The sequence below is a fragment of the Myiozetetes cayanensis genome, unplaced genomic scaffold (assembly GCF_022539395.1).
Source record: "Myiozetetes cayanensis isolate MyiCay16 unplaced genomic scaffold, myiCay2020 scf21, whole genome shotgun sequence".
In the NCBI taxonomy this organism is placed as follows: domain Eukaryota; kingdom Metazoa; phylum Chordata; class Aves; order Passeriformes; family Tyrannidae; genus Myiozetetes; species Myiozetetes cayanensis.
Genome location: NW_026087423.1, coordinates 9,470,659 through 9,497,141, shown reverse-complemented (window position 1 = coordinate 9,497,141; position 26,483 = coordinate 9,470,659). Strand labels below are relative to the sequence as shown.

At 54.7% G+C, this 26,483-nt stretch overlaps 1 protein-coding gene across 10 annotated transcripts in view; it reads left to right on the top strand.

Moving 5' to 3' along the window:
- NCOR2 (nuclear receptor corepressor 2) overlaps window positions 1-26,483 on the top strand; it is a 234,915-nt gene that overhangs the window by 197,347 nt on the left and 11,085 nt on the right. For all 10 annotated transcript variants that reach the window (XM_050318213.1, XM_050318212.1, XM_050318211.1 and 7 more), the window contains 18 exons: window positions 3,160-3,280; window positions 4,233-4,461; window positions 9,113-9,268; window positions 9,734-9,873; window positions 9,952-10,057; window positions 10,753-10,857; window positions 11,453-11,556; window positions 13,953-14,103; window positions 17,601-17,753; window positions 18,140-18,226; window positions 18,685-18,962; window positions 19,757-20,120; window positions 21,651-21,878; window positions 21,992-22,237; window positions 22,380-22,529; window positions 22,963-23,097; window positions 23,207-23,369; window positions 23,886-24,319. In XM_050318213.1, coding sequence (XP_050174170.1) covers window positions 3,160-3,280; window positions 4,233-4,461; window positions 9,113-9,268; window positions 9,734-9,873; window positions 9,952-10,057; window positions 10,753-10,857; window positions 11,453-11,556; window positions 13,953-14,103; window positions 17,601-17,753; window positions 18,140-18,226; window positions 18,685-18,962; window positions 19,757-20,120; window positions 21,651-21,878; window positions 21,992-22,237; window positions 22,380-22,529; window positions 22,963-23,097; window positions 23,207-23,369; window positions 23,886-24,319 — 3,350 coding nt within the window. The remainder of the gene's footprint in view (window positions 1-3,159; window positions 3,281-4,232; window positions 4,462-9,112; window positions 9,269-9,733; window positions 9,874-9,951; window positions 10,058-10,752; window positions 10,858-11,452; window positions 11,557-13,952; window positions 14,104-17,600; window positions 17,754-18,139; window positions 18,227-18,684; window positions 18,963-19,756; window positions 20,121-21,650; window positions 21,879-21,991; window positions 22,238-22,379; window positions 22,530-22,962; window positions 23,098-23,206; window positions 23,370-23,885; window positions 24,320-26,483) is intronic.

Here is a 26,483-nt window from a genome sequence, read left to right as displayed (position 1 = left end):
GAGCCAGTGGGTGAGTGCTGCTGGTGTGGGAGCATCCTCCACACTGCCTGGCTGGCCCAGGGGAGCAGCCCCTCTTGCTGCCAAACACTTGGAAGCAGCATTGACGATGCCAAGGGATGGTGTGGATGCCGCTGGTCCTGGCCCCATGGCAAGGCTGAGGCCTCTTGGCTGCAGAGCTCCTTTCCAGCAGTGGCCAGAGTCCAGCACCACCCCTCCCCACCCTCTCGTCCTTCCCAGACAGGAGAAAACCTCCCAGCAAGGGAGAGTGAGGCCAGTGGGGCTGTTCTCCTGCAGTTTAGCATTAACCCAACCGAAAGCAGGACAGCAAGCGGCTTGTACCAACTTCCCAGCAGCAGAGGAGCAAGTCGTCTTGGGAACGACTTTTCCATCCCAACTTTTTCATACTCGCTGAGTCAGCGCCTATCTCGCTTGTCAAACGGTTACCAGCTTCCAGGAATATTAAACATTAAACAGTCGTCCCACAGCTCCCAGGCCACTCCTCTTATCCGGCGTGGCGATGAGATGCAGGTGATAGCAGAGCCTGCCGGCATGGGAATGCTGCAGCTGACGCTGGCACTGGGCACTTCCCAACCCAGAGGCACCCACAGGGTTGATCCACAGCTGGGTCAGAGTTTTTGGCACCGCCACGCCCTTCCCGGCTCGGCCTTTCCCGTGGGCCGAGGGCTGGTGTCCCGCAGGCGGTTCCCGCAGCCCCGCTGCCGCAGCGTGACTCGCGCTGAGCAGGGCCAGGCTGCCGCGATGCCGCGTGAGCCGCCCCGTCGCCGCATCACCCGATGCTCGCCCGCCCACCCAGCGCCAGCGGGGCGTGGGTGCTCTTCCCTGCGCTTGTGAAAGCATCAAGCTGTCCCTGGCATCTCCCAGAAGGGGACAGAGGGTGGTTGGGGTGTCCCCGCGCTGAGAGGGAAAGGGTGCAGGGTAGGGGCAGCCTTTTTTTGGGTCCTGCGGTTCACACTAGCAGAGACACGTCCAGGATTGAGGAGGCGCAGCCTCAACTCATCCAAGCTGAAGAAGGCAGCTGGTTGTCTGTGGTTCCACGCGGCGAGTGCTGCAGGAGAGATGCTGCGAGCGCGGCCGGGATGTGGTTCAGCGAGAGGTCACGCCGGGTGGGGACGCGTGAGGGAGGCCATGCACAGCCACCACTGCAGACCTGCAGTGCAGAGAAGAGACATCTGCCCATAAACACTGCACTGAGCCACCCCTGGGCTGCACATCCCATTGCTGGCTCAGCCATAGGTGCAGGGACTCTGCCGGGCCAGCACCGTGTTGGTGCCATGGCCCTGGCTTGGGGAACCTGTTGGGGAGATCTGGTAGCCTTTGCCTTTGCACAACCACTGGCTGTGCATGGAGTCACGTTTGGCTGGGTCATGTGTCAGTGTGTTGGCTCATCTGGAAATTAAACTAGTCCCCATCTCTGTGGTAGACACTGGGGAACGCAGTGTCCTAGTCATCCCCAAAGTTTCATGCCTGGGAGTGGACATTTCTACACTATCGAAGCTCAGCCATGAGTGTCCTGACCCCTTCCTGCTCAAATCCCTTTCCCATCCTTCCCAATGCCACCACCCATCCTTAGGCACTTGTGCTTGCATTTGGGAGGCTGCTGGTTGGCAGCAAGTGGATACAAGATGCTGAGAGTCATTCCTACAGTGACTTCCAGAGCGGAACATCCAACAGACGTACCATTGTCCGGCACAAGATCTGCTGGGAGGGATGTAATAAATTAGGCAATTTGCATATTGATGAATTTAATACTGCCTTTGGTTTCCTAAGTGTCAGGATCCTGGAGGGATTCAGGAAACCTGAGGATCTTGAGGGTGCTTAAGGGCCTTTAAGGGTGCTTAAATGCATCTCTGCAAGCACCAACGAGCGCACAAAGCAGCTGCTGCGGCGGCTGTGCCACAGCTCAGCATGGCGTGAAGGTCTCAGGGACAAGCGCTGGGTGCCCTTGTCCCCAGCCATGTGTTTCAGCAGACTTTGGGGCATTGCAGCCTTCCAGGAGCCCTGTGTTCCCCACAGCGTGGCTTCATAACATCCGTGTGGCTTCACAGGCAGACATCACTGGGATTATTTAGGGAGAAGCTGAGATTTGCTGGCCCTTGCCTGGTCTCCCCTGGGTGCCTAACCAGAGCACCCTGGGCCCCATGTGGAGATGGGTCCCCTTCCTCTCTGGTGCCAGGCTGCACAGAGCAAGGGCTGGGGCAGTCCCAGCACCATGATGAGTTTATTCCCCGCACATGGCCCCGCCACGCTTGTTTATTCATCCAAGGGTGAGCATGGAATGACCTTGAAATTTATAGGCTGAAGAGAACACTGAAATAACAGCTAAAATAAACAAATCAAGCTGTAAAGCTTGAAAACTATGAACTGGCTTCAAAAAATTGAAGTCAGGAGAGAGAGAAGGCAGAGATGGCCTGGAGAGATGTGGTCCCCAGGGTCTCAGCATGAGCTTGGGAGCTGGACACACCGATGGTTTGACCCATGGGCTTCGCACACCTCCATCCCATGGAGATCCCATGGGGATCCCCACTGTGTTTGCCCAGGGACCCTGCACGGCTGGCTGAGTGTCTACCAGGGAGCTCAAACAGCCAAGGGGAAGAGCAAGTGGTGAGAATGCAGGGCTGCACAGCTGCTGGGCTGCTGAGCACCAAATCCCATCCAAATCCAGCCTCTCGTCTTTCAAGTGACCCGAGCGCCCCAGCTGCCTGCATGTGGTGGCTTGTCCTGGCTTTAGCACCTTGATAAAAGACAGTCCTTGAAGAGGAGCATGGGCCAATCCCCAGCTCTGGGTGAGCACCACATGGGAACTCCGGAGGGTACCATGATGGCCAAATGAAATCTGAACTGGTCACCCTGCGCCATAATGCCCAGCTCCAGGCTCCAGTTCTCCCTCAGGTTTATTCTGGACAACAGCGTATTTGCTTGGAATAATGCGGGAATGAGGGAGAGGGGGCTTGAGAGCCTGCTGAGCCAGATGTAATGGTCTCATTTGAGCATGAAGTGCTCTGGGACTTTGAGCCTGGATTCCCAGCAGGGGAATCTCTAGGCTCAGCAGCATAAAACAGGGGTGCAGGGTGTGGGCTGGGACATGGGCTGGAATGTTCCCTTGGCATTGCCCTGCTGACGTGAGTGTGTTGGTTCCAGGTTGCTGTCCCCCCGGCCCAGCCTGCTCAACACCACCAGCGACGCCAGGCTCAACTCGTCGCCGCAGAAGCCTCTGGACCTGAAGCAGCTGAAGCAGCGAGCTGCTGCCATCCCTCCCATCGTGAGTACCCCACCAGAGAGGGCCGGGACTGGGAGCACAGGGATTGCCTGTGCCTCGTGCATGCTCTCCCCTTGGGCTCTGTGGTGTGCGTCAGGGTTGCAAGGATGTGCTTGTCCTTGGGGATGGCCTCTGGTCCACGGAGAGCTGTGCCTGGGTGGTGCAAGCCCCCGGGCAGGCAAGGTGCTCCCTGTGCGGAGCATGTTCCCAGCTGCTGGAGCAGCTCTGCCAGCAGTGTTTGGATGTCTCTTGAGCTCTTTTATCAGAAAGTCGTGGGAGGTCTGGACAGAAAAAGCTTCTCGTTGCCACATGACTGCTGCCTCCCATTGCTTTAAAAAGCAAGAGTGCACCTTCCCAGCCCTGCATTTCATCTCATGTGCTTGAAGGATACCACCTAAGAAGTACTTATGCTCTTCCTCACCAAGGAGCTTTGCTTGGTCTCTTTTTGGCTACCCAGTAGTTGTGAATTGAAAGAACGTGTACTCTCCAAGGCTGACGGTTCCTCCTGGTGCACTGGCTTGGGCTGTGGCAAATCACATCCTGGTATTTCCAGGGTCAGCACCAGAGGAGCAGCAGCACAGGGTGAGCAGGGAGGAAATCCTACCTTGGGATTTGGGTGCTCAGAGAGGACCCGTTCCTGTTGCTCTTCCAGTTTCCCATATTACAGGTGAAGATGTGGCTGCTGTAATGTAACTTCTGAGAAAAGCTATGAGCACGTAACTATAGATTAGAGGGTTAAACAAGTCTGAGTCTCTCCTGTGGCACCAGCACAGGGCTGATACTCTTTGACATGGGCTTTCCTAATCTCCTATTGCTGGTGAGCTTTTTAACCCTGTTGCCCTGCCAAGACTTGCCGTGATGGGACGGGGGCTTCTCATAACATCTTGATGTCTCCAAGACTATTACAAATGTCAACAGCACGTGACAAGTGTCACCAATTCTTACTGCTTTGCAGATTTCTGAAGGTTTCTCAGAGGGGATACTGCAGAGTGGAAGCGTGAAGCCTCAGGTACCTCCCCATGCCTTGGCTCTCTACCAGCAGCAGATCACAAAAGCCCACGAGTCTGCCCGTGAGGACGTGCCCCCGAGCAAACCCCAGCAGCAGCAGCCTGAGAAGGAGCAGCAGCAGCCCAGCAGCAGTCCCAGGGGAAAGAGCCGGAGCCCCGCTGTTGGTGACAAGGAAGGTAGGCTGTGTGTGCCAGTGCGTGTGTATCCGCACAGAAATGCCCACTGTGTGCAGCTGTACGCAGCCAGCAGCTTTCCTCCTCTTAGGTGAAAGCTTTCCTCGACCCTTGAAAGCTCTTTAATAGCATCTTGAGGCAGGACGAGAGAGGCATGGCTAATTTCCCGTGTTCATTAGACAGTACATCATGTCTCATTGAGCCTACAGCAAACACTGGGCAGTGTGGAGCGCCGAGGAGGTGAAGATTGCCTTTATTAGCGTCTCTGCCATTCACTGGAGAGCAGAGGGGCCTGGAGGCATGCCAAGGCTCTGGGTACAATGGCTCTTTTCTACCTTGCTGGCTTTCTATAAAGAATGCTTTTAATGCACAGCAGGGACCATTATTTCATTTAAAATCAATGCTAATACTGTGACTCGCAGTCCAAAGGTTCCTGTAAAGATTCCCAGTGCTTTCTCCCCGGAATAGCTCTGATGTGGTTTGGCTGCCTAATGAGCAATTCAGAATTTCCCACCGTAGAGCATCTGAAGCATTATTAGCTTGAGCACCTGGGGATCAAGGTTAAGGAGAGACGGGAAGTCCTGATGAGACCATCCTCTAAATGTGTTTTTAATCTGAGTGTCAGAGTCTATTCCAGTTCAGCGTCTGTGTCCCTGCTCCTTGTAGGCAGCCTGTGGCTCAGTTGTGTGGGAAGATGAGATGCCGTCACCAGTGTCACAGTCAGGAGCAGGGAAGTCGGGCTGGGTGGGTGCATTGTCCCCCAGTGCTGGATCCTGCACAGGGGTGGGTGCAGCTGCAAAAATTACCTGCTTGTGCACGGAGGAGGAAGGTGGCTAAGACTGTATTGGGGAGGCAGATCTGCACTGGACTTGGGTGGTGATCTTTGCTGGAAAATCACTGCACTAGTTCACCTTCTGGCAGCCAGGATTGTAGCAGCCTGCTCTGTGTGTCCTGGACAAGGTAGTTATTTCTCAAGCTGTCGTGTCCCTCTGGACAGAAGGATGTGCTTGCAGGGAGAGTTGGTTGCTGCCATTTGTCCACATTTTTTTCAAATAATAAATAGCTCTATGTGTGCATCACACCTTCAGAATGTTTTGCATATAAGTAAGGAAGGTGACTGCTCACCTTGAAAGAAAGGGAGTTTCCCCGAAGTTGTGGTGTTGCCGCCCATGAAGTCCCATTTCCAGTTGATCTGATCCTGCTGTGTTCCTGTTTGCTGCCCAGGCGGAACAGTTCCTCTCTAGCTCTTCCCCCTCAGTGGCAGGTAATCAGGTTTGACCTCCTGTGCCCTAATCCTTTGTGGATCTGATGCTGCACTGCTCAGCTTCCTCGTGCACTGGGTGCTACGGCCAGCACTCCAGCCCAGAGCTCTGCATCACTCATGCCTCAGTGCTGCAGCTCCAGCTTCCTTCTGGCCACAGGAGGATGAGGAGATGAGGCAGATTTGTGTGTGTGAGGTACAAGGCAGGGTTTAGGGGTTGGAGTCAATCATGCCGTTCTGTGACCTGCTGGCACCATTATTAAATACAAGGATCTGTTATCCAGGTGGATTTTTTGTTGCTTTGTTCTCTGCGAAGCATTAACGATATGAGGCACTTTATTCTCTCCTCTGTAGTGCTCTGAATCTTCCATGTTAATGAAATTAATTACACCTCCCCGTACCCTGCAAACATCTCAGCAGGGCTTGGGCTCCAGCTGTGTGCTCTCCAAGCCCTGCATGGCTGTGCATGTGTGCTGGGTGCCACAGTGGGTCTGGGGTGCACGTGGACCCCAGGGAGTCATAGGCTGGTCTCCTCTGTGATGGAAATGCACCTCCCCTTTGAAAACCAGCAGGTTTGTGATGAGTCACCTCAGGGAGAAATCAACTCCCCCCAAAGCCCTGATTTCAGTGTGAGTATGGACTCAGTGCTGTCTCTGCCCCTTGGAACACATCCCAGCTGTGGGTCAGGGGTTAGAAGGGAGATAGCCAGATAGTCCTGGCAAATCTGTGTACATCCCTTCCCTTACCCTGTTCTCCAAGGCATCCCAGTGGCAAGCATCCAGACTGCAGACATTGTGCTGTCACTTGGGCCTTGAGTTAAAGGGGAGAGTCCAGTACAGCCTGCAGAGCCTTCGGGAGAACAGCCCTGCGCCCCTGCCCAGCAAGGGGCCGGCTCCACCGGAGCAGGTACTCCTGTTCCTCCCCTGCTCTATAAGAAAGCTTGAACCCTTGCAACTGCTCCAGAGATCAACATCCTTCACACCGCTCTGGATTTGCTTCAAAGCCAAGTCTTGCACACATCCTGGCCGAGGCGTTGGCTGCCTCACAGCCGCTGGCTGGGGCCGTATCGGCTTGGAGGGCAGCCAGCCAGCCGTACCTTCCCCAGCACTGCCCTCCCCTCCCTGCCTTCCAAGAGGAGCTGCTAATCACGGGGCTGGGCAGAGGCAGGCAGCCCTGCCTGGATCTCACCGGCAGGCAGACGGATCCCTTTTGCCGTTGCCGAGTTGCCGTCGGGCATATCTTTGGTTATCGCTCGGCGGTTTGAACTCCAGCAGTATGTTTTGTGTTGATTTAGTTGTGTTTCATTTGGCCTTTGTAGGCGATGGGGAGCCAAGAGCATTAATTTGGATGACGGATCATATAAACTCTGACTCCTTCGCTCCCATTCCAGGGACTTGATAAACGGTAATAGGAACTCTCTCTTCCCCGCGTAAGTGCTATTTTATCAAAAGCTGGCTGAGTTATAGCCACCCTCTAATGTGAGGGCAATTAGGAACTGGCCACATTTCACAGGCTGGAGAGGCATGCAGGGGAGGGGGTGGTTCCCGTGGGGAGGGGAGGAGGATGGGGCTCTCCAAGAGCCATCCAGGGTGCATGTAGCCTTGGCTGACAGTGCCTTGGCGTCAGGGAGCATCTTCAGCTGGGACATCCCAGCGCTGTTCGCCCCCACATGAGCGGAGCTGAGCGGGGCTGAGCTGAAGGGCAGAAGATCAGAGAGCATGGACGTGCCAGGGGCTCTCAGTCAGAGTGGAGGACGTGTCTGGATTCCCCTGTACTGGCAGGACAAAGGAATACTCTCTGGGATCCAGCATGGGGAAAGAAGAGGCCCCAGCCAAGGTCTGGCCCCAGCAGGCAGCAGAGGTGTGAGTGCCTGCACACCTCTGTGTGCCCAGAATGGATTTCTTCTCTCACCGAAGGGGACAAGAATAATCTCCCAGCTTCTGAGTACACTGAGCATTAATAACGATAATGCAGTAAAGCTTCATTAAATTGGGCCTCTGATAATCTACTTGCCCTATTATTAGGCTTAGCAGGATTCAGGCATCTATTTTTATCAAAAATTGATGGTTAAAGGCTGGATTCATTTGTGATTGCTATTGTTTACTGCCCAGTTTCTAATTTCTGGTCAATGCAGATGTTACACAGGTGGATCTGGAGAAGAAGGGCAGTGCAAAATTAAGTGTTTATTGATTACAAGCAAATCCTACCAAACCTGCCTCTAATCCATCCAGAAAAGGCTGTCTCATCTGTCTGCTTAGCAAAGCGTGAGGATGCACTTGGCATTGAGCTGGTGCAGATGAAACCTCTCTTGTCCCTGCCCTCCTTCAGCGCACGGCAGGGTTCAGGCATCCCCAGCACAGTTCCTCCATCATTAAGCTCTTCTTGGCCTCCAATCAGCCTTTTTGTAGCCAGGATGAACCCAGAATGGCATCCAGGATGCCCTGAGCCAGGTAATTTCAGGAATCTTTCCTGCCCCCAGCCGCTGTGCCTCACAGCAGGCTGCCCTCATTTGGTTGTCCCAAAGAGTTCCTCTTCATCTTGGTTTGCCTTTGACAGTCTCGGACAGTGTGGTTGTCCCAGGCGTTCAGAGAACATCAGCGTGTTATTTCCTTGCTGTCCGATAAGCTGATGCCACTATTTCTGGCCACTTGCCACAGCCTGCAAATGATTTGTAGCCAGCAGCCATCCTTTAGGAGCAGCTGAGCTTTCTCATCGAGGTGTGATGTGGGGATGAGCTTGTTCTCAGTGTGCTGGTACACAGTGGTCCCTGGCAGTGGCCTGGAGCTCTGCAGGCATCCTGTGCCCTGCTGCACACCACGGACGGTGTTGTCACCAGAGAGCCAGGTCCTCTCTGGGTGTCCCCTATGCACCAAAGGGATGCTGACATCGGTGCCTCTTGGCTTTAAACTCGGTGTAGGATTTGGCAGGATCATTGTTAATCTCCCCACCATGCCATGGTGGCCACTGTGGAGCTGTGGGCACAGGCAGGAGCTGCCCAGGAGCGATTCGTGGATGACCAAGTCCTGGTGAGGAGCTGGACCCTGCAACCGGTGGCAAATGCCGTCTCTCCTCGGTGAGGTGGGATGGCACCAGGTTCATGGAGGTTGCTGCTGGCAGTGAACACCAGCAGAGGCACCAGCACAGATGTCCATCCTCACGGCTGCACTTCAAACATCTGAGTAAAATAAATGCTGTCAAATCCAGGCAGTAACACTGAGCTTTTTCCTTTTAGCTTGGTTGGGGAATTCAGCCCTCACCTCATGGCCAGGTTGGACAGAACTGAAGCCACTTCATATGCTTGCAGCTGGCTCTGGCTTCTCTTCCCATGCTCGCAGAGATCACTCACCCATGGGGGCTGCTGACCAAGCTGGTTTCTTTCTGTGTCCCTTGCAGAAAAGTCCGTGCATTTCTCCTCCATCGCAGAGGCTCAGAAGCTGAGCGCGGAGTCGATGGCCGCCTCGTGCTGGCCCCCTGTCCTGTCCTACCCCCGGGATGTGATCAAAACCTCTCCCCAGGCAGAACCCCACTTGTTCCAGTACAACCCACCAGGCAAGTAGAACCCGCTGGCTGTGTGGTGTGTGTCCTCCTCTGCCTGACCTGAGGCTGAGCACAGACTGTGATTGCAGCCAGTACCACAGGTCAGGCTCTTGAAGATTCATGGGTGATGACATGGATGTCCCAGCTCTGGCTGGGCAGGTTTAGGGATGTATTTTGTCACAGAGCGGTGTGGGTGCAAAGTCAGGCAGGTTTTATCCTTCGCTGCACTGTCCCTCTCCAACTGGAGGGCAGACAAGTCAGGCGCAGCACATCCTCTGGCTGCAGAGGGGACAAGGCAGTAATTTAAACTATTCCAGTCCTTTCCAAAATGATCATGTGACTTGGAGCCTTGTGCAGGCTTACAGCTGGCCAGTTCAGTGCATCCAGCCCCTGCTCCCTCCCGTGCCCCTTTCCTCTCCGATAGCTGCAGCCGCTCTGCCTGCCCTGGTCCCACTGACGTTTGTGTTTTCCTCACAGGACACCCCATCCCACTAAACCTGCATGAGAGCTCTCGCTCGGGGCTGCAGAGACTGGCTAGCATCTCCAACCCTCCCCCCCTCATCTCCTCCACCAAGCACCCCTCCGTGCTGGAGAGGCCTGTCGGATCCATTTCCCAGGTAGGGTATTGGGTGTGAGCAGTGGAGACACCTCGCAAGGACCAGCAGTCGCTCCTGACCTCTCCTCTTGCCCCACAGGGAATGCCCATCCAGCTCCACACACCCTACAGCTCCGAGCATGCCAAGGTCCCCGTCGGCTCCATCACCATGGGCCTGCCACTGACCATGGATCCCAAGAAACTGGGTAAGGAACTGGGAAGCGAGTTGTTTCTCACGTGCCCTGAGAGCAGCAGGGAGCGAGCTTGCTGGCAGCATAGGAGAAAGGAGGAGCACGGGACACAGCAAGGGAGCATGGAGAGAACTGCTAAGAGGATGAAAGGATTAGTCCATCAGGAGAGCAGAGACACAGGGAGCTAAATTTGTGCAGTATAGGAAAGCAGCAACTCGGTCAGGGATGCATCCCAGCCTATAAATACCCTCCGGCTAATACTGTGATCGAAGGAAGGAAATATATTGTTGCTCCCCAGGCTGGTAGGATAAAGAGTAAATGGCCTGAAGTGAACAAAGAAAGTGTTTAGTCTGCAGATTTGGAAGCTTTTCTTAACAGCAGGAGGGGATGGGTGAGGGATGAAGCCTGGGGAGTAGGGGTATGGGCTCTGTTTCCTACTGTGTGTAAGTTCTGTTATAAATCAACACAAGGTTTTCAAGTGTCAGCTCTGGTCCCAGTGTGGGTAGTGCCTTTGCCAGTGTGAAAGATCTGGCTTTGCTCGCCACCAGTTGTGTGTTCACCACCTAGGGAAGTCCATCCCAAAGAGCTGGGGATGGCATAAGTGCCCAGAAGGTGCCGACTCGGGGCTGGCAGGAATAAAAGCCTCAAGAAGCCGAGGGCTGCAGCCCCTTGTCCTGCGGCTATGCTGATCCGTGGTTAATGTTTTCCAGTGCCTTTTCCTGGAGTAAAGCAGGAACAACTTTCTCCTAGAAGCCAGGCCAGCCAGCCAGAAAGTCTGGTTCTACAGCCGTCCCAGGAGGGCTCCATCCTGCGGGGTGAGGACCCAGAGTGGGAAGCGCATGTCCCGGCTGCGGAAGGGGAGGGATGCTGGCACTGCCAAACCTGGTGAATGCCACGCTGGCTGCAGCTGCCTGGTGTCAGGGTTTTGACCTGAACCCATGACACATGGTTATCTTGGGTTTGATTCCTTGGACTGTGCTCAGCCCAAGGGGTCTCTTGGCCCCTTTTCTCTGTTTCCCCAAATCAGGGCCTCAGGTCTTGATTCTGGTGAAGGTTTTGTGTTCAAGGGCCACCCGAAAATCTGTTACATAAGACAAACCAAGAGCTGTTTAAATTCCATTAATTGGTGTTTTCATGCCTTTTACTGTTGCTGCTGCAGCTGGGCAGGGACCACATTTTCTTTAAATACAACTCTCTCGGGTTTCTTTCCCCATTAGCCAGGTAAAAGAAAATAAATGCCAAGGTGTTGCTTTTTAGTGCAAATTCTGGTTTGTGACCACCCCCCCCCAGTAAAGCAGTCAGGAGCCTGAGTGTGGTGGGCTCAAATCCTACACTCAGTAGTCTCAGCCCCATGGGTTTTGTGCTGAACAGCAAATCCAGCCCCAAGCTCACTGGCTTTGTGTCCTGCAGGTACTTCCCTCAGCTCTGCCTCTGGAGGGAGCATCACCAAGGGAACACCCACATCCAGACCGCCTCCAGAGTCGCCCATCACCTACCGAGGGTCCATCACACACGTAAGTTCCTTGTTTCCAGTAGGTTTTTTTTCCTGGGTGTTGGTGGCTGCAGCTTGTGGACAAGGGGGCCAGGGGTTTGCAGGGTGCACGGAGTGTGGGACACAGGGCTATGCAGGAGTTCTGTGATGCCCCACCCCATGGAGCCCCTCAGAGAGGTCTGGAAACAACCTCTGCTTGGGATGGCATGAGCCAATGTCCCGTGAGCTGAGACTGCAGAAGAGCAGAGCCTGAGGAGTGGCAGTGCAGCCTTACAGCACATTTAAACCCTGCTTTGGTTTACGTAGCTGTCAAGAACAGAGGCAAAGGCAGCTTTAAGTGGATCTGGGAAAATCGTCTTGCCAGGGCAAGAAAGTGGAGCAGAGCAAAGGAGGAGATGGGTGGAGGGCAGTGGAGGAGGGAGGAGGCTGTGAGGGGCACATAAGGTAGCGAGGACTCCTGCCAGCACTGAGCATGCTGCGCTGGGGGTCCTGCCCAAAGGCTCTTCAGCAGGAAGATACTTTGGCCTTAATCTCCACCATCCATCTTCAGAAGAGCAGCTGGCAAGCGGGCAATAGTTCCTTGCACTGTGAGTTATTGCTCATCTGGTAACAGAGCAGAGAGCATTAAAAAAAAAAAAAACTGCTTCCCATGGGGATTTTATCTGGCCATCATTCAGATATTTAAAGCCACTCAGGCTTAGATTTTTGCCTGCCTCCTTCAAGGGGAGCAACCATGTTCTCTTTGGCCCTGGGGACTTGATCCTGAATCCTGGCCGAGAGCAAAGGCTTAGCTTGACTGGTGCCCTGTGTCCAACAGGTGCCAGGAGCGGGTGCTTGGGGGCTGTAAATAACTCATCAGAGCAAACACTTGCTCCATCCTCTCAGATGCTCCTGCAGCAGCTATGGGCAGCTATGGGTGGGCGTCAAGGGCCTTGAGCACCACGTGCCAGTTTGGGAAATCAGCAGAGTTTATTGAGGCACTGTTTTGCATCCAGCTAGTGAATCCAGCTAATAGATTCCTTTGTTTGGCTTGGGATTAAGGTACCAAACCCAGACCCAGGGCATTACTTGCCTCTCCTGCTGGCCCAGCAGCCTGCATCCCTCTGCTCCCATTGTGGGGAACAGGAGCCCCCTGTTCTGGCAGCAGCTCTTGGTACCAGAGCTGATACTTGATCTCAGATTAGTCATCCAGTTCACAGGAGGCAGATCTTGCATATATGCTCTCTGCTCTGAAGCCATCTGTCATCACGTGCTTTCATGTCCCCTCAGAGCACATCTGCAGGGGGGAGGTGACTTACCTGGGGCTGGAAGGGCCATTCCCGGGTGCACCGAGAGGGTGAATGACCAGAGCACTGAACCCACATGCTGGCAACTGCAGCAGGGTTTTGGGGACTGCTGGTGCTCTGAGGGTTTGGCACAGAGCAGTGGCATCCCCAGACAGGGGTGGGGAAATAGCCTGAATGGCACAACCTGCAAGCACCAGCAAAGCTGCCTGGGGCATCATATCCCTGAGGCTTCTCCCAGGGATGCATCAGTCCTGGGGGTCGCAGGGGTTAAATGAGCAGAGAGGCAGGTGTCAGTCAAGAGCTTCACTCTGACAGTATTGCTGTGCCTTTCCAGAAATGGAGAGGGCACCACCCCTGGGCTGTTCCCAGTTGGCACCAGCAGGTTACAATGGCAGAGGGGTGTTAATCACCAGCGACTCTTCAAGGACATCCAGTTCTGTGTGTTTTGAAGGGGATTCCGGGGGCAGGTGGCTGTGAGCTGTGTCTGTGTGTGCCTGGGGGAAGGAGAGGTTTTTTTCACACCAGTTTGTGTGAGAAGCCCAATGCTGTTCCTGTTGGAGAGCTAAGGCAGCCTTCGCTCCCCGACCTGCTCCGGGACCGGTTTCGTCGCTGCCATCTCGCCCGGGCGCACTGCCAGCCGCCAGCTCCCGCACACAGGCAGCTCGCTGAAGGTCACGCTGCTGCCAGCAGATCTGCCTGGGTGGGCAGGACTTGTCCGGGGCTCCTGTGCCAGGCTGGGGAAATAGGCTGCAGGGGAAAAGCTAACACTCGAGCAGTCCCTGCTGTCACCAAGGTGTCCCCAGGAGGGCAACTGAACCTTGGGAGGAGAAGCAAGCCAGGTAGCTTACTCTGAAACACGCAGGGTCAGAGAGTTGCTGTTCTGGAGGTCTGTGCTGTCCTCGTCCCCCACCTCTTCCCAGCAGCCTCGCACAGATCACGTACCTTTTTACCACTCCTCATTATCATCCTCATCAATAATTAGGCTGCAAGTCCCTCTCTGTTGGCTGCGCCAGGAAGCGGAGGCCGGGTGCGCTCCCTCCGCTCAGCCTCCCGTGGGGAACAGCCTGTCCCTGCGCGCGCTTGCTTAATTGCTTGTGACACTGTTAAATATGGATCTTGGTGGCTTTCCAAGGGCACCCCGGCAGAAGTGCTGTACAAAGGAACCATTACCAGGATAATCGGAGAAGACAGCCCCAGCAGAGCAGAGAAGGCGAGGGAGGATGCCGTGCCCAAAGGACATGTCATCTACGAAGGGAAGAAAGGCCACGTGCTGTCATACGAGGGTAAGTCCTAGCTCTCCCTTTTTAGGGCAGGTGCCGGGGGTTTGTGCCACCCTGGCTGGGAGTTGGGAGCTATTTGAGGAAAGGCTGACAAAGTGCAATGGGCCAGACTCATGTCTTGCCTCCAGCGTGTGGTTATCTTGCCTTAGAAACAGCAGGCAAGGCTGCAATGGTTTTGGTCAGTTTTGGGAAGCAGGGAAGAGGAGAGAACCAGATGGGAAGGTATTTATCTCCATCCCTAGCATACTGTGCAGGAGGGGTACTGATGGAAAGCATCACAAGAGCATCCCCAAACTCTTGGGCTAAGACGGACTCAGGAACCTTCAAGATGGAGGCAAATCGGGTAGTTTGGCATAAAGGTTTATTTGGACATGAGATTCTCACCTGCAGTGTCTGTGTCACTGTGCAGCTTTTCCAGCATGGGGCTGCCTTGCAAGGAGTCCTCCTGGGTCCAGCAGTACCTCAGTACCTAGTGTGTTTTGCTAGAGCTGTTGAGGGGTGTGAAGCCGTTCCTGCATCCCACTAGGAGCCTGTTTGGAGACATGTTGGCCCGTTGCCTCACCCCCCCAGCACAGTAAGGCGCTTCCTCAGTGAATGCCGGCAGTGCCTCGCTGTGTTAGTGGTACCAGCAGGTGGTCACCAGCTGCTTCTGCCTCCTCTGCGCCTGCTCAGCCCAGCGCAGCACTGGCCATCAGAGCTGCTCTCTGCATCCCGGTGCCTCCCGTTGGAGATAAGCAGATGTTCCTCTGCAGTGAGACTGGAAGCAACCCTTTTGTTCTCACCTTTCGCTGTGTGCTGGGTCGGGCATCTCTTGTTGTGGAGCTGGGCTCCTCCTACCCCACAGCTGGGCTCGGGAAGAGCTGAGTTAGACTCTGCAGCCCCACATCCTCTTGGGGTAAAATACTGGCATGTGCTCTGGTGTGCACAGGGATGGCTGTCCTCACGGGTCACCTCTCTTCTCAGTTGAGTTTGGGAGATGGCTGAGGAGCAGATCCCAACCTCAGCCACCTCAGCAGGTGTCTCCGGCCAGCTGCTGTGCTGCCTGAACCCTCTGCCTCCCTCCCTGGGGCAGAGCATCCCTCCATGGGGCTCTGCCATCAGTCCTGCAGGCAGAGTGTTTCCTGAAGAAGTCCCTTTCCTCTTGCCCACAAGTGCAGGCAGCTGGTTTCATCACGGTTGGTTGTTTCATGTAGGGCAGAGGCAGAGGGCTCAGGTCAGGCCATGGGGGACAACTCACAGGCTCCAGCTGATGTCACCTCTGTGTATGCCCTGGGACCGCAGGGACCTTTCAGGACAGGGCTTTGTGCCGTGCCTCTCACCTTCCACATGGGAACTGGCTCATCCCATGCCTCCCCATGTCCACTGTCAACTCTAGCCCAGATAAGAAGTGTCACCATGGAGCACTTGTATCTGGGTGCCCTTTGGGACAGTTGGCAGGGCTTGGGCCAGGGAGGACACAGGAAGCGTTTCAGGACTTGTTTGTGCAAGAAGCTATTTTAATCTCCTCTGCCTGGGCTGGGGTCGAACGAGGCTGATCTCAGAAATAGTGCCATCAGGAAGAGATGGAGAGGGCTCCTGGCAGGGAGGGCTGCCCATGCCCAAATCTGGAATCCTGCAGGCAGTGAAGGAGAGCTGCAGACCAAACTCTTCCCCGCTGTTCATGTCAGCCTGAGTCTCCTTGGCTGCAGCCTGTGCCTGTCACCTCTCATCCTACCCCCCATGGGCACAGATGAGGAATTAATTCCTTCCTTTCCCCAGCAGCCTTTTACATGCTTGATAGCGTTTATCACATCCCGAGTGATCCCGCGTGCTGCTGCAGCCTCGCCAGCCCTGCCTCTCTCCTTCCCCCCACTACAGCCTGGCAAGGCTGTGCAGCCAGGAGTGGAAGAGTTAAAAAAAAAAAAAATTAAATAAGAAAACTGAAACTGTTGGTGATTATGAATTTTGGCAAGCAGGAAAAAAATTGCAAATTCTTTAGTGTCATGAGGGTGCTTAAAATAAAAGAGCTGTAATGAGACGAGATCCTGTAGCATGTGTGAGCTGAATTGTGCTAGATTGGTTATTCTCATCCTGCATATGATTGCTGATGGCTGCTGAAGGCGAGGGACGTGGGTTTGGAGTGGTTTTCTTTCTGTTTAGTCTCTCTTCTCTCTCACGCCCTCCCCCTGCTTCCCGGTGGTACAAAGGGTGCCTGGGAGCACGTCCCCTCCTGCAGAAGGGCTGGTGGCAACAGATGTGCCTTGATGACAGGGTGCAGGCACATTGCCCGCATCTGCCACACGGTGCTTGGCTGATTCTGAATGTCACCCCCGGATTTCTCCTGTCGAATGGAGCTGAAGGGAAGGCTCAGGCACGGACCCCCTTGTTTCCCCCACACACAGCCCCAAACACTTTGCAGATTGAGTGGGTGCTGATTGCGGAAACCAGCAGTGGGTGTGAAGTTGTAATAATCCGATTTTATTAATTACTGGTTTTGCTGAGGAGGAGTTTTGTTCCTGATTGTCCACAATGGAACAAATGTTTTTAACTTCTCTGTTTTCTCTAATTGTACAACCACCTTCTCTGCCCACGAAGAGGAGGGTCAGGGCACTCGTGATTGTTGGCAGGGGTGCCCTGGCCAGGGACGATGGGCAGAGGCATTTGTCTCTCCAAGCTGACATCCCATTTGGAGCTGGTTACATAAACACGAGGCATTCAGCTGGATCAGAAAGCTGCTGAATTCACAGCTCAGCGCACATGATGGGTGCCCATCGCCTGGGGTGGGTGGGATGCTGCCTGGCACGGGCAGGGCTGTGCTTGTGATGGGATTCTAGCTCAGGACAGATGTCCACTGTTTGTTTGCACGGAACCTGCTCCAGGTTCAGATGAGGGGGTAGTAAGTGGTCTCTCCTCACAGTAGCACTTGCTCTGTCAGTCCCGCATGGGACTTTCCACCATCTCTCCCAGTTTTTTATGTGTCCTCACCACCATTTCAAAGGAATCATTCTCAGCTTTGCTTCTCTGCCGTTTTCCCTGATTTTCTCACCCAGGGAGTGTCTCGGCAAATGTTAAGGCTGGCCAAGATCCCAAACAGTAGGTGTCTAGCAAAAATCAAAACAAACAGGGGAAAAAAACCCAAAACTTCCCAGACCCAGAGGGCCAAGTTCAGGGGAACTGCAGCTGGTCTCGCCAGTGCCACGCTGGCTCCAGGCTGTCCCACTGCCTACGTGGTGGCCCCACTGGAAAGGGAAGGAGGGAGTGGGACATGACAGGGTGGATGCTCCTACCCAAGCTGGAGGCACAGATCTGGAGTCTGAGGCAGGCAGGGAGGAGAGAAAACACCAGCTGAATTTCCTGGAAGCCAACCCTGTGCAATATTTCTGGCACTGCAGAGCGCTTGGCTGATGCTGGGATGGGATCTGACCTCTCAGCAACGCATGCAAACAGCAGTAAACACCCTCCCTTGGCCCATGCTGACTTTCCATGCTCACGATGGTGCCTCTTGATGTTCCCTTCACCAGGTGGAGTTGCTGCTTCTCAGTGTCCCAAAGAAGACAGCAGGAGCTCCGGAGCTTCCCATGAGACCACAGGAACTAAGCGGACCTATGATATGATGGAGGGGAGGATCAGCCGGGGTTTATCAGCCCGTGATACCTTATCTGCCAGCATTGAAGGTGGGTCTGGGTGAAACCTTCCATTTATGTTTTGTTAGTGACCCGTGGAGACCCCATCTTGTCTCTCGTCTACACGATGCACCCTCTTGTGCCAGTGTTTTGGCAGTGGTTAGCTGGTATCCTGCAGCACATCCTAACAGCATCTGACCAGCAGGGGAAAACAAGGGCTACAGACTGGCCCATTTCCCTTTGGTTTCTGTCTTGGCAGACCAGTTTCAGGAACATGTTAAAAATAAGCATATTTAAAAAAAAAAAAAGAGAAATAAGTAATTTAGAAATTGTTTGTGTTTTTCCTTGTCCCGGGAGTCCCTGGTAACACTGTCATGTATTCATTGTAAATTAACTCCTGTGTCACAACACAACTTTCCCTCTTGGATCTGTTCCAGGTCTCATGGGTCGAGCGATCCCTCCAGACCGACACAGTCCCCATAACTTGAAGGAGCAGCATCACATGAGGGGCTCGATTACACAAGGTAAAGCCTGCAAGCAGAAGGGCACAGACAGAGGTAACGTGGGGAAGCATCTCACATGGATGGCCCCTTGTTCTTTTTGTCAGGGTAGGACAGGAGGAAACAAGGATAGACCCATCAAGGTCCAGCTGCAAATTTTTGCAGCCCCTTGCTGTGTGCTCAGAGAGATTTTTAGCCTTGCTCAGTTTCTACCAACATAAACTCTGCCCAAGTCGGAGACAAAATTGTCAGTGATTCACATGGAACAGATTGAAATTAGTGTGAAATGGGTCCAGAAAGGGGTGGTAGATGTGAGGTGGTCCAGCTGCATTAGTGATATAGCTGCTCAGTTGGGTATCAGTCCCTGAGTTACATGTGTTAACTAGAGACCCCCTTGAAGTGAGCATCTGCATGGGGAGTGGGTGGCCAGTGTCTGGCTGGGGAATCTCCCTCTGCATCCATCATGTCCTTGGGGGTTGCAGGAATACCTCGGTCCTACGTGGAGGCCCATGAGGACTACCTCAGAAGAGAAGCCAAACAGCTCAAGAGGGAAAACACTCCACCAAGGGACTTATCTGATGCCTACAAGGTCAGATCTCACGAGGGCCTTACTCCTCTGAAAATGAAATCAGCCCATGAAGACTTGGTGGCCACGGTGAAAGAAGCGGGAAGATCAATCCATGAGATTCCCCGTGAGGAGCTGAGGCGGACACCGGACATCTCTCTGACGAGACCTCTGAAGGAAGGTTCCATCACGCAGGTGAGTGTGGGATGAACAGCAGATGGGATCAGTCCTGCGCAGGCTGCTGCCTTTGCACAGATCCTGGGGACCATTCCCAAGGTAAAAGGAGAGCAGAGACAGCTTTGGGTTGCATCACTGGTCAGACTCCAGGCTCTGCTTGGGTACCAGTTGTTCTGCCCCATCCTTTGATGGGATCCCTTCCAATTCAAGCCATCCTATGATCCTTCCTAGAGTTTAAACACAAAACCCAAGGAAATCCCCTTGCACATTAAGAAAACAGTGCTCCATTTACATGTGTAAATGGAAAGAGACACATTCACCTCTCTGTCAAGGCCAAAGTCAACTCAGTGTCCTCAGCAGTTGTGACTTGGGGTGCAAATAAATTTGGTCTTCTCCCTTTATGGGCAAGTGGCAACCTAGCAGGGCCAGTACTTAGGATGAAACATGGCATGCTATCTCCTGTTGGGCCCCAAATATTTGCAGGGTTCCCATGGCACCTTGTAGTCCTACCCCATTTCACTGTGTGTGTAGGAGAGAGGCGTGATGGGCACAGCCAGCCTTTGGCAGTGACTCATCCTCATCTTGTTGGAGCACAACAAGACATGCAAGATGGGCACTCCACCCTGCCCCGTGCTGTGCCGAGTGGTTTGCTCTGCTCTGCTGATGGCTGTTGCTGTTTGCCCAAGGAGGCTTGGTGTATTGACCCACTGAATGAGGACTCGTGAGTCCCCTTGAAACTCGGTGGGATGAGGTCGCTGCATCCCCTTCTGCTCTACACCCCTTTGATGTCCCCTCTGCCTCCTGTCGCCCAGGGTACCCCACTGAAGTATGACAGCAGCTCTTCCTCCTCAAGTACCAAAAAGCATGACGTGCGGTCCATCATCGGCAGTCCCGGCAGGACTTTTCACTCTGTGCACTCGCTGGACGTCATCCAAGACCCGAGGAATCTGGAGAGAGCTTATGAAGAGAGCCTGAAAAACAGGCCAAGCCCAGTGACAAACTCGGGTGGCTCCATTGCCAGAGGGGCTCCTGTGATTGTACCGGAGCCGAGCAAGGCCCACCAAAGTGCCCTCGGCTATGAGGACCACCAGGCAGGGCACAGCACCGCGTTCAGCAGCCACTTGCACAGAGGGTCTCCGGTCTCCACACGGGAGTCCACGCCACGGCAGCACGAAGGTACTTGGCAAACCTCTTCTTTGATGCTACAGTTTGTAGCAGCCGAGCAGGGGAGGTGCGCGGGAGGCGGCTGCTGACCCCACCTGCCCAAGCTGTTCCCAGCAGGTCCCTGTTGAACCCGTTCCTCCCAGCACCCCACACCTACAGCTGACTCACAGCCCTGGGGTGGCTGCCAGGGATGGCTGGGGGTGCTTACATGGTTGAAGTGAGGACACCTCACCTGCGCCAGGGTAACCAAAGGGAGGCTTGGACCGTGGCTGGTGAAGACTTTGGCATTTCAAAAGTGTCTTCCCTGCCCTAGCATTGGCCCACGGCACTCTGTTTTCCACAGGTGGGCAGGAAAGCAGTGCTTGGGGCACTGGGTGGGGTATCTTCACGCTTCTCACCAACCTGATGTGTGTTTGCCCACCTCATCCATCTCCTGGGCACCTGAGTGCCTCACCTCCAGGAACATCTAATCCCTTCTGAGTTGGTGGGTTGAGGCAATGGGGTGGTCTTTGGGCTCTGACATCTCCCCTGCCCATCTGTGTGCCCTGGCATTGGTCATCTCCTACTCTCAGAGCCAGACCTGTGCTCCCCAGGAGCAGGCACATGTCTGGGCTGGGCTCAGTGGTCTGATAAGACACACTCAGATCCAGGGCACAAACAACTCTCTTACTTCATGGCCCATTTGTGGGCAGGATCAGTGCAGAAGCCAGTCCCTAAGACACCTTGCCCAAACAAGCCAGCTGGCTATGGGTAACTGCTTCAGAGCCTTTTGCATCTCCCACCTGCAAATCCATGTCCTAATCCAGGAGTCTTGTGATGTGGGAATGTGCAGCACAAGACATCACAGTCTGCCAAAAACTGAGTCTGGGACGTGCCTCCCCAGCCAGCCAGCAGGAATACCCAGGAAGCATTTGGTGTGCAGTCTGGTGCAAGGGGGTTGGTCACACTGCTTGGGGTGACTGCCAGCCACTGTCCCCATCCTGCTGGCTTGGACACAGGAGCTGGTGACACTTGTCTCAGGTTGGATGTGAAGTGCCCCCAGTGCCCAGGTCAGGTTGAGAGAGGCAAGAGAAGTCCCTAATGTGATCCAGCCTCCCCTCTGTGTTCTGGGAAAGAGTTTTTGGCTCCAGGGAATGACAGGTACTCAAAACACTCTGAACTATGTTTTGTCGCCCTTGCCAGGAGTTTCAGGGTCCCTGTCTCTGTCCAGCAGCGGTGACCTCCTTGTGCCGAGGAGCGCAAGGAGGGCTCTACCACTGGCTGCTTGTGCGGGCCAGGATGAATGCACAGACCGCCCAGCGTGGATGTGCTGGGGTAGAGGGATGGTTTGGGAAAGGCCTCTCTCCCAAGAGCAATTGGGACTTGGCCTGCCTCGACCCTGGTGGCGTAACAGGGCATGGCAGTGCAGGGAGGGGAAAGGTCCCTTGAGTTCAGGGTAGCTATGAGTGTCCCTGGAGGACACGCTTGGCCGCAGGCATCCATCAGGGACATGACTTGGCCACAGCACTCAGTCTCTGACTCACTTCCTTCTGCTCACTGCAGGGAGCATCACTGCTGGGAAGCCGGTGTCCCAGGACAGAAAGATCACCCCCACATCGAGAGAGCTCACCAACTCCAAGTCTCCGCACGCCCCTGTGCCTGACCACCACCACCCCATCTCCCCGTACGAGCACCTGCTCCGCGGTGTGAGCGGGGTCGACCTGTACCGAGGACACATCCCGCTGCCTTTCGACCCCGCCGCCATCCCCAGGGGAATCCAACTGGAAGCAGGTACCTTTGTTGTGGGCACAGTCTGTTCGGGATTGGTTTTTTCCTTGCTATGCTGTGAAAGCCAGAGGTCTCTGGGGAAAGCCACATCACATCTGCGTCCTTTTCTCTCCCAGCTGCTGCTTACTACTTGCCGAGGCACCTGGCTCCGAGCCCCACGTACCCTCACCTGTACCCCCCGTACCTCATCCGGGGCTACCCGGACACGGCGGCCATGGAGAACCGGCAGACCATCATCAACGACTACATCACGTCGCAGCAGATGCACCACAACGCCGCGGCCACGGCCATGGCGCAGCGGGCGGACATGCTGCGCGGCCTGTCGCCCCGGGAGCCCTCCCTCGCCCTCAACTATGCAGCAGGTGCTCCCAGCACGGCACTCTCAGGGGCCTTGGGGACAGACAGGGAGAAGGAGGCTCGGTCAGGCCGGCGCTGACAGCTCCAGCGCGGCCAAGCTGCCGCAGCTCGGCACTGTCCTGACGGTCCTCTCGCTTCTCTTTCCAGGCATCATCGACCTGTCCCAAGTGCCACACCTGCCTGTCCTCGTGCCCCCTACCCCTGGCACCTCTGCCACGACCATGGACCGCATCACCTACATCCCTGGGCCCCCCCAGACCTTTGGCAGTCGGCACAGCAGCTCCCCGCTCTCCCCAGGTAACGCTGCAGGTTGCTTTTTCCATGGGAAAATGGTTGAGCAGGACGCTCTTAATCAATCCAGGACCATGGGCTTGGTATGCCAGGGCAGATGGGGAGACCCCAAATTAATTCTCACTCAGTGACCAGTCCACTGACTTCCTCCCTCCCTGCTTGTTGAGGGCTTCCCTGCTTTTCCCCATTCTTCCCCAGAGTGACAGCTGGCAAACAGCTCTGTGGAAGGTCATACCCCAGAGATGGCACCAGGACAGCTATTCCATGATTTGTCTAGGTTTTGTCCCACTGGTTGCCCTCATCTGTCCTGGTCCAGGTGACTTTGGATGGAGCTGTTCCTTATCTGCTCTGCAGACACAGCGATGTGAAGAGCAGGCAGCATTCCCAGGGGGAATTGCTGTGTCTGCAGACGTCTCACTGCCTTTTGGTTGGGTTTCAGGAGGCCCCACGCACATGACCAAACAGTCAGGATCGTCAGTGTCTGAACGGGAACGGGAGCGGGAACGGGAGAGGGAGCGTGAAAAATCCATCCTAGCATCCACCACGGTGGAGCATGCGCCCATCTGGAGACCAGGTAAGCTGGGCAAGAGTCCAGCACAACACCCTGGGGGCCGTTGGGTGGAAGTAGGGTTGGGGCTAGAGGATGAAGGGCTAAAGAAGCCATTCCTTGTGTTGTTCCTCAGGTACAGAGCAGTCCAGCAGCCGTTCATCCTCCCACTCCCACAGCCACCAGCACTCTCCTGTCTCACCCCGCACCCACGAGACCATCCAGCAGCGCCCCAGCGTGCTCCACAACACGAGCATGAAGATCATCTCCTCGGAGACCCCCACCCCTTCCGTCCTGCGGTACGTCCCCTGCCACGGCTCCTGTCACTCTGCTGCCGTGGCACTTGATTCATAACGAGCACCTCTGGGATGGAGGGAGGGCTGTTTTGGCCTTCAGTCTCAGTAGGAACAGGAGTGGGGCTTCCAGGGAAGTTGTGATGGGGAGAGGCAGGTTTTGGTGCCCAATTCCTTTGCTTTCTTTAGTGACTTTTCCTGCTGCCAGGAAAGAAAACAGGAGCATGCCTGTGCCCAAATACCAGTATTGCTCCTCTTGCTGAAAGTTGCCTGGTGGTGGAGTTATGAAAGTCTCTGGGATTTTATGCTATCCAGTCATCCAGACCCAATAACCCTGTGGCCAGTTACTATAGTGGAGGCTCCATCCAAGCCCTCCTTGCTGGCCCCAGCACAGGCCAACCCTACACTCGGGAGCCCTGGAAAAAGCTTGGCCAGGCAAGGCTGGACACTGAGGCTCTGGTAACAGCATTCCTTTTCTCATATGCTTCTCTTATCTTGGCCTTGTCTCGGTTTTCCTTCCAGAACCTCCTCCACCACTACCACATCACCGATCCGCTCCGCCGCCTTCCCCTCAGCCTCCACCCTGCGCTCCTCCCTCAGCGCGGCCGACGGCTACGCAGCCCCGCTGGACCCGGCCATCCTGCAGAAAGAGGCCTCGAGGGTGCGGGAAGCCAAGACAGAACGAGCCCAGACTGACAACAACGTCTACACCTCAAAGCTGCCCAGTGGGGCCAACCTCGAACAGTCGCCTTCGCCCATTAAAGCCATGGAGTCGAGACCTTTGCCCGCCTCCGGACCTGGTTCTTCTCATCACTACGGCAGAGGACAGGGGAAAAGCCAGCAGCACCATCACCCTCTGGACCAGCAGCACGCAGCTTCAGGCTCCGAGCAGCACAGCAGAGAAAAGAGTCAAAGTAAACGCTTTTCCATGCAGGAGCAGGAGCTCCGAGCACTCGGTAAGACCACCACGGCAGCAGCCAACTTCACAGATGTGATTGTCATGCGCCAAATGTCCTGTGATAAGGGGCAGCGAGAAAGAGGCTCGCTGAGTAACAACTCCACTAGTGATGGTAAGAAATTAGAGTTGAGAGATGAGAGAGCTGTGGCCTGACACCCATTTTATTTAATTATTTCTTATTTTTAGTTGCACATTTTGGGTATTGGCTTCATCAGCTCCCCGAGTGTGCTTGCCCCTTTGCTTCCCAGTTGTTGTGTTATTCCAGACTTTTTTATTTTCGTGTGTTTTCAGGATCTTCCCTTTTCCAGCCGTCTTTTAGTTTTCCCTGTTGCCAAGTGCTGTTTTGCAAAAGTTGTGCAGTTCCTGGTATTGCTTTTTACAGACAATGGCCATTTGCTAATTTTGATTTCCCCATCCTTAGAAATTCTCAGGCAATCTGTAAGGGACAGTTGTGGGTAATAAATCAAACTAGTGAAGCAGAGGACCGGGACTGTGAGTGTGATGGGGCTGCTGGCCCTCAGACACACATCTCACTGCTCAGGAGCTGCAGAATGTCAGAGGGCTTCATGGGTCTCAGTGTGGATGGGGTCCCCTTGCTTGGGTTGACCTCACTAAGGATCCTGGTGCTGGATGCTGCCCAAGGTGGGCACCATGGATGTGGCTGTCCTGGAATCACTCAGCCCAGCCGTGCTCAGCAGCCATTTCCAGAGCAGACCACAAGAACCAACCCAATCGGAATCTTGTGTTGGACACAAAAGTTATTCCAAAAGAAAAAGTGCAGGAAGGGGGCTGGATTTAAGTTCTGGGTCATTCTTGATGGGACCAGCCTTCACCCAGAGTGTGCATCCAGGCTCCCATCAGCATGCAAAAGCAACAGACAGCCTGTGGGGATTTGGTGGGACCCCATCTTCAAGTTGCAGCATCTGCTTTGACCATCAGCACTGGGAGTTGCTGCCCTACTCCCCTTCCTGTAACCCAAGGGTGGAGTGGACACTGTACTGTAGCCAGGCAGAAGAGCTGCTCTAACTGGCACATCCTGACCCACCCATCCCACTGCTTGGTCACATCTGGTCCCTGCTTCTTCTAGCAGTACATTCCAGGACCTCAGCTCTGTCTGAGCTCTCCTCCACCTTTTTCCCTGGCACCAGTGTTTCCTCCAGCTGCATGTTGTGCTGTGGAGAGGACATCTCTTCTGAGGCCCTGACCTTACAGAAAGGAGCTGGTGTTCCTCAGGACCTAACTGTTGGCTAGGGATCTTTCTGGAGAGGGATACTTCCATCTTGGGTGGATCCAAACTGTTGTCTTGTGGGTGCTGGCATGTATGGGATGATGGGGGATGCTGCATCCCTGTTCCTGGTGCAGGGAGGTTCTCCATGGAGTCCTTCCCCTTTCCTTGCCTCAGGTACGGGCAGAGTCTGTGTGTCTGTGCCTGGGCACCAGGCACTCTCCAGCAGTGCTGTGGATCCTCTGCCAGATGTGCCTGCTGTGGGCAGTCTCTAGGAATGAAGCATTAGGAGGGTAAAGGTCTGTGGAGGCAAAAGTCGTGTTACCAAACGTGCTTGGCTGGGGAGAAGCAGTGTTTGCCTCCAGGGCCCCTCCACCCTCCACCTCTGCTCTGCAGAAGCATAACCCACTCTGCCTCAGTTTCCACTCCCTGTTGAAAGGTGAAGGTGGTTCCTCATTCCAGCTCTGCCTGTTTTGATGCAGCTTGAGCCTCTGCAGAGGTGGACTTGGTAGACTTGTCAGTGTTAGGGTAATGGCTGGACTCCAGTGAGCTTAGACGTCCTTTCCAAGCTTCACAAATGATTCTATGAGTCTATGAAAGGCCTTACAATGGTCTTAAAGAGAATGGTCAAATTTTGCCCATGCAGTGTGCAAGTCCACTGTCTCTGGAGCAAGGTCTAGAGTCTCCAGGGCCTCACATCCAGTTTTCAAGTCCCTGGTCTTGGCCATGCTGGGCTTGGGGCTTTTCTCTGTAAAGCACGTGGAGACCTCTTGTGCTGCCACCTCCAGTCCTGCTGAGCATCTCGGTCCCTCTGAGCATAGAGGGGTTTCACGGGGTGGGGAATGGGAGGGAACAAGTTGGGAACCCATAGGGTTTGGTCCCTGACCCTCATGTGTCACCATAAGCTGCTGAGTGTCCAGCTGTGCTTGAACGAGAT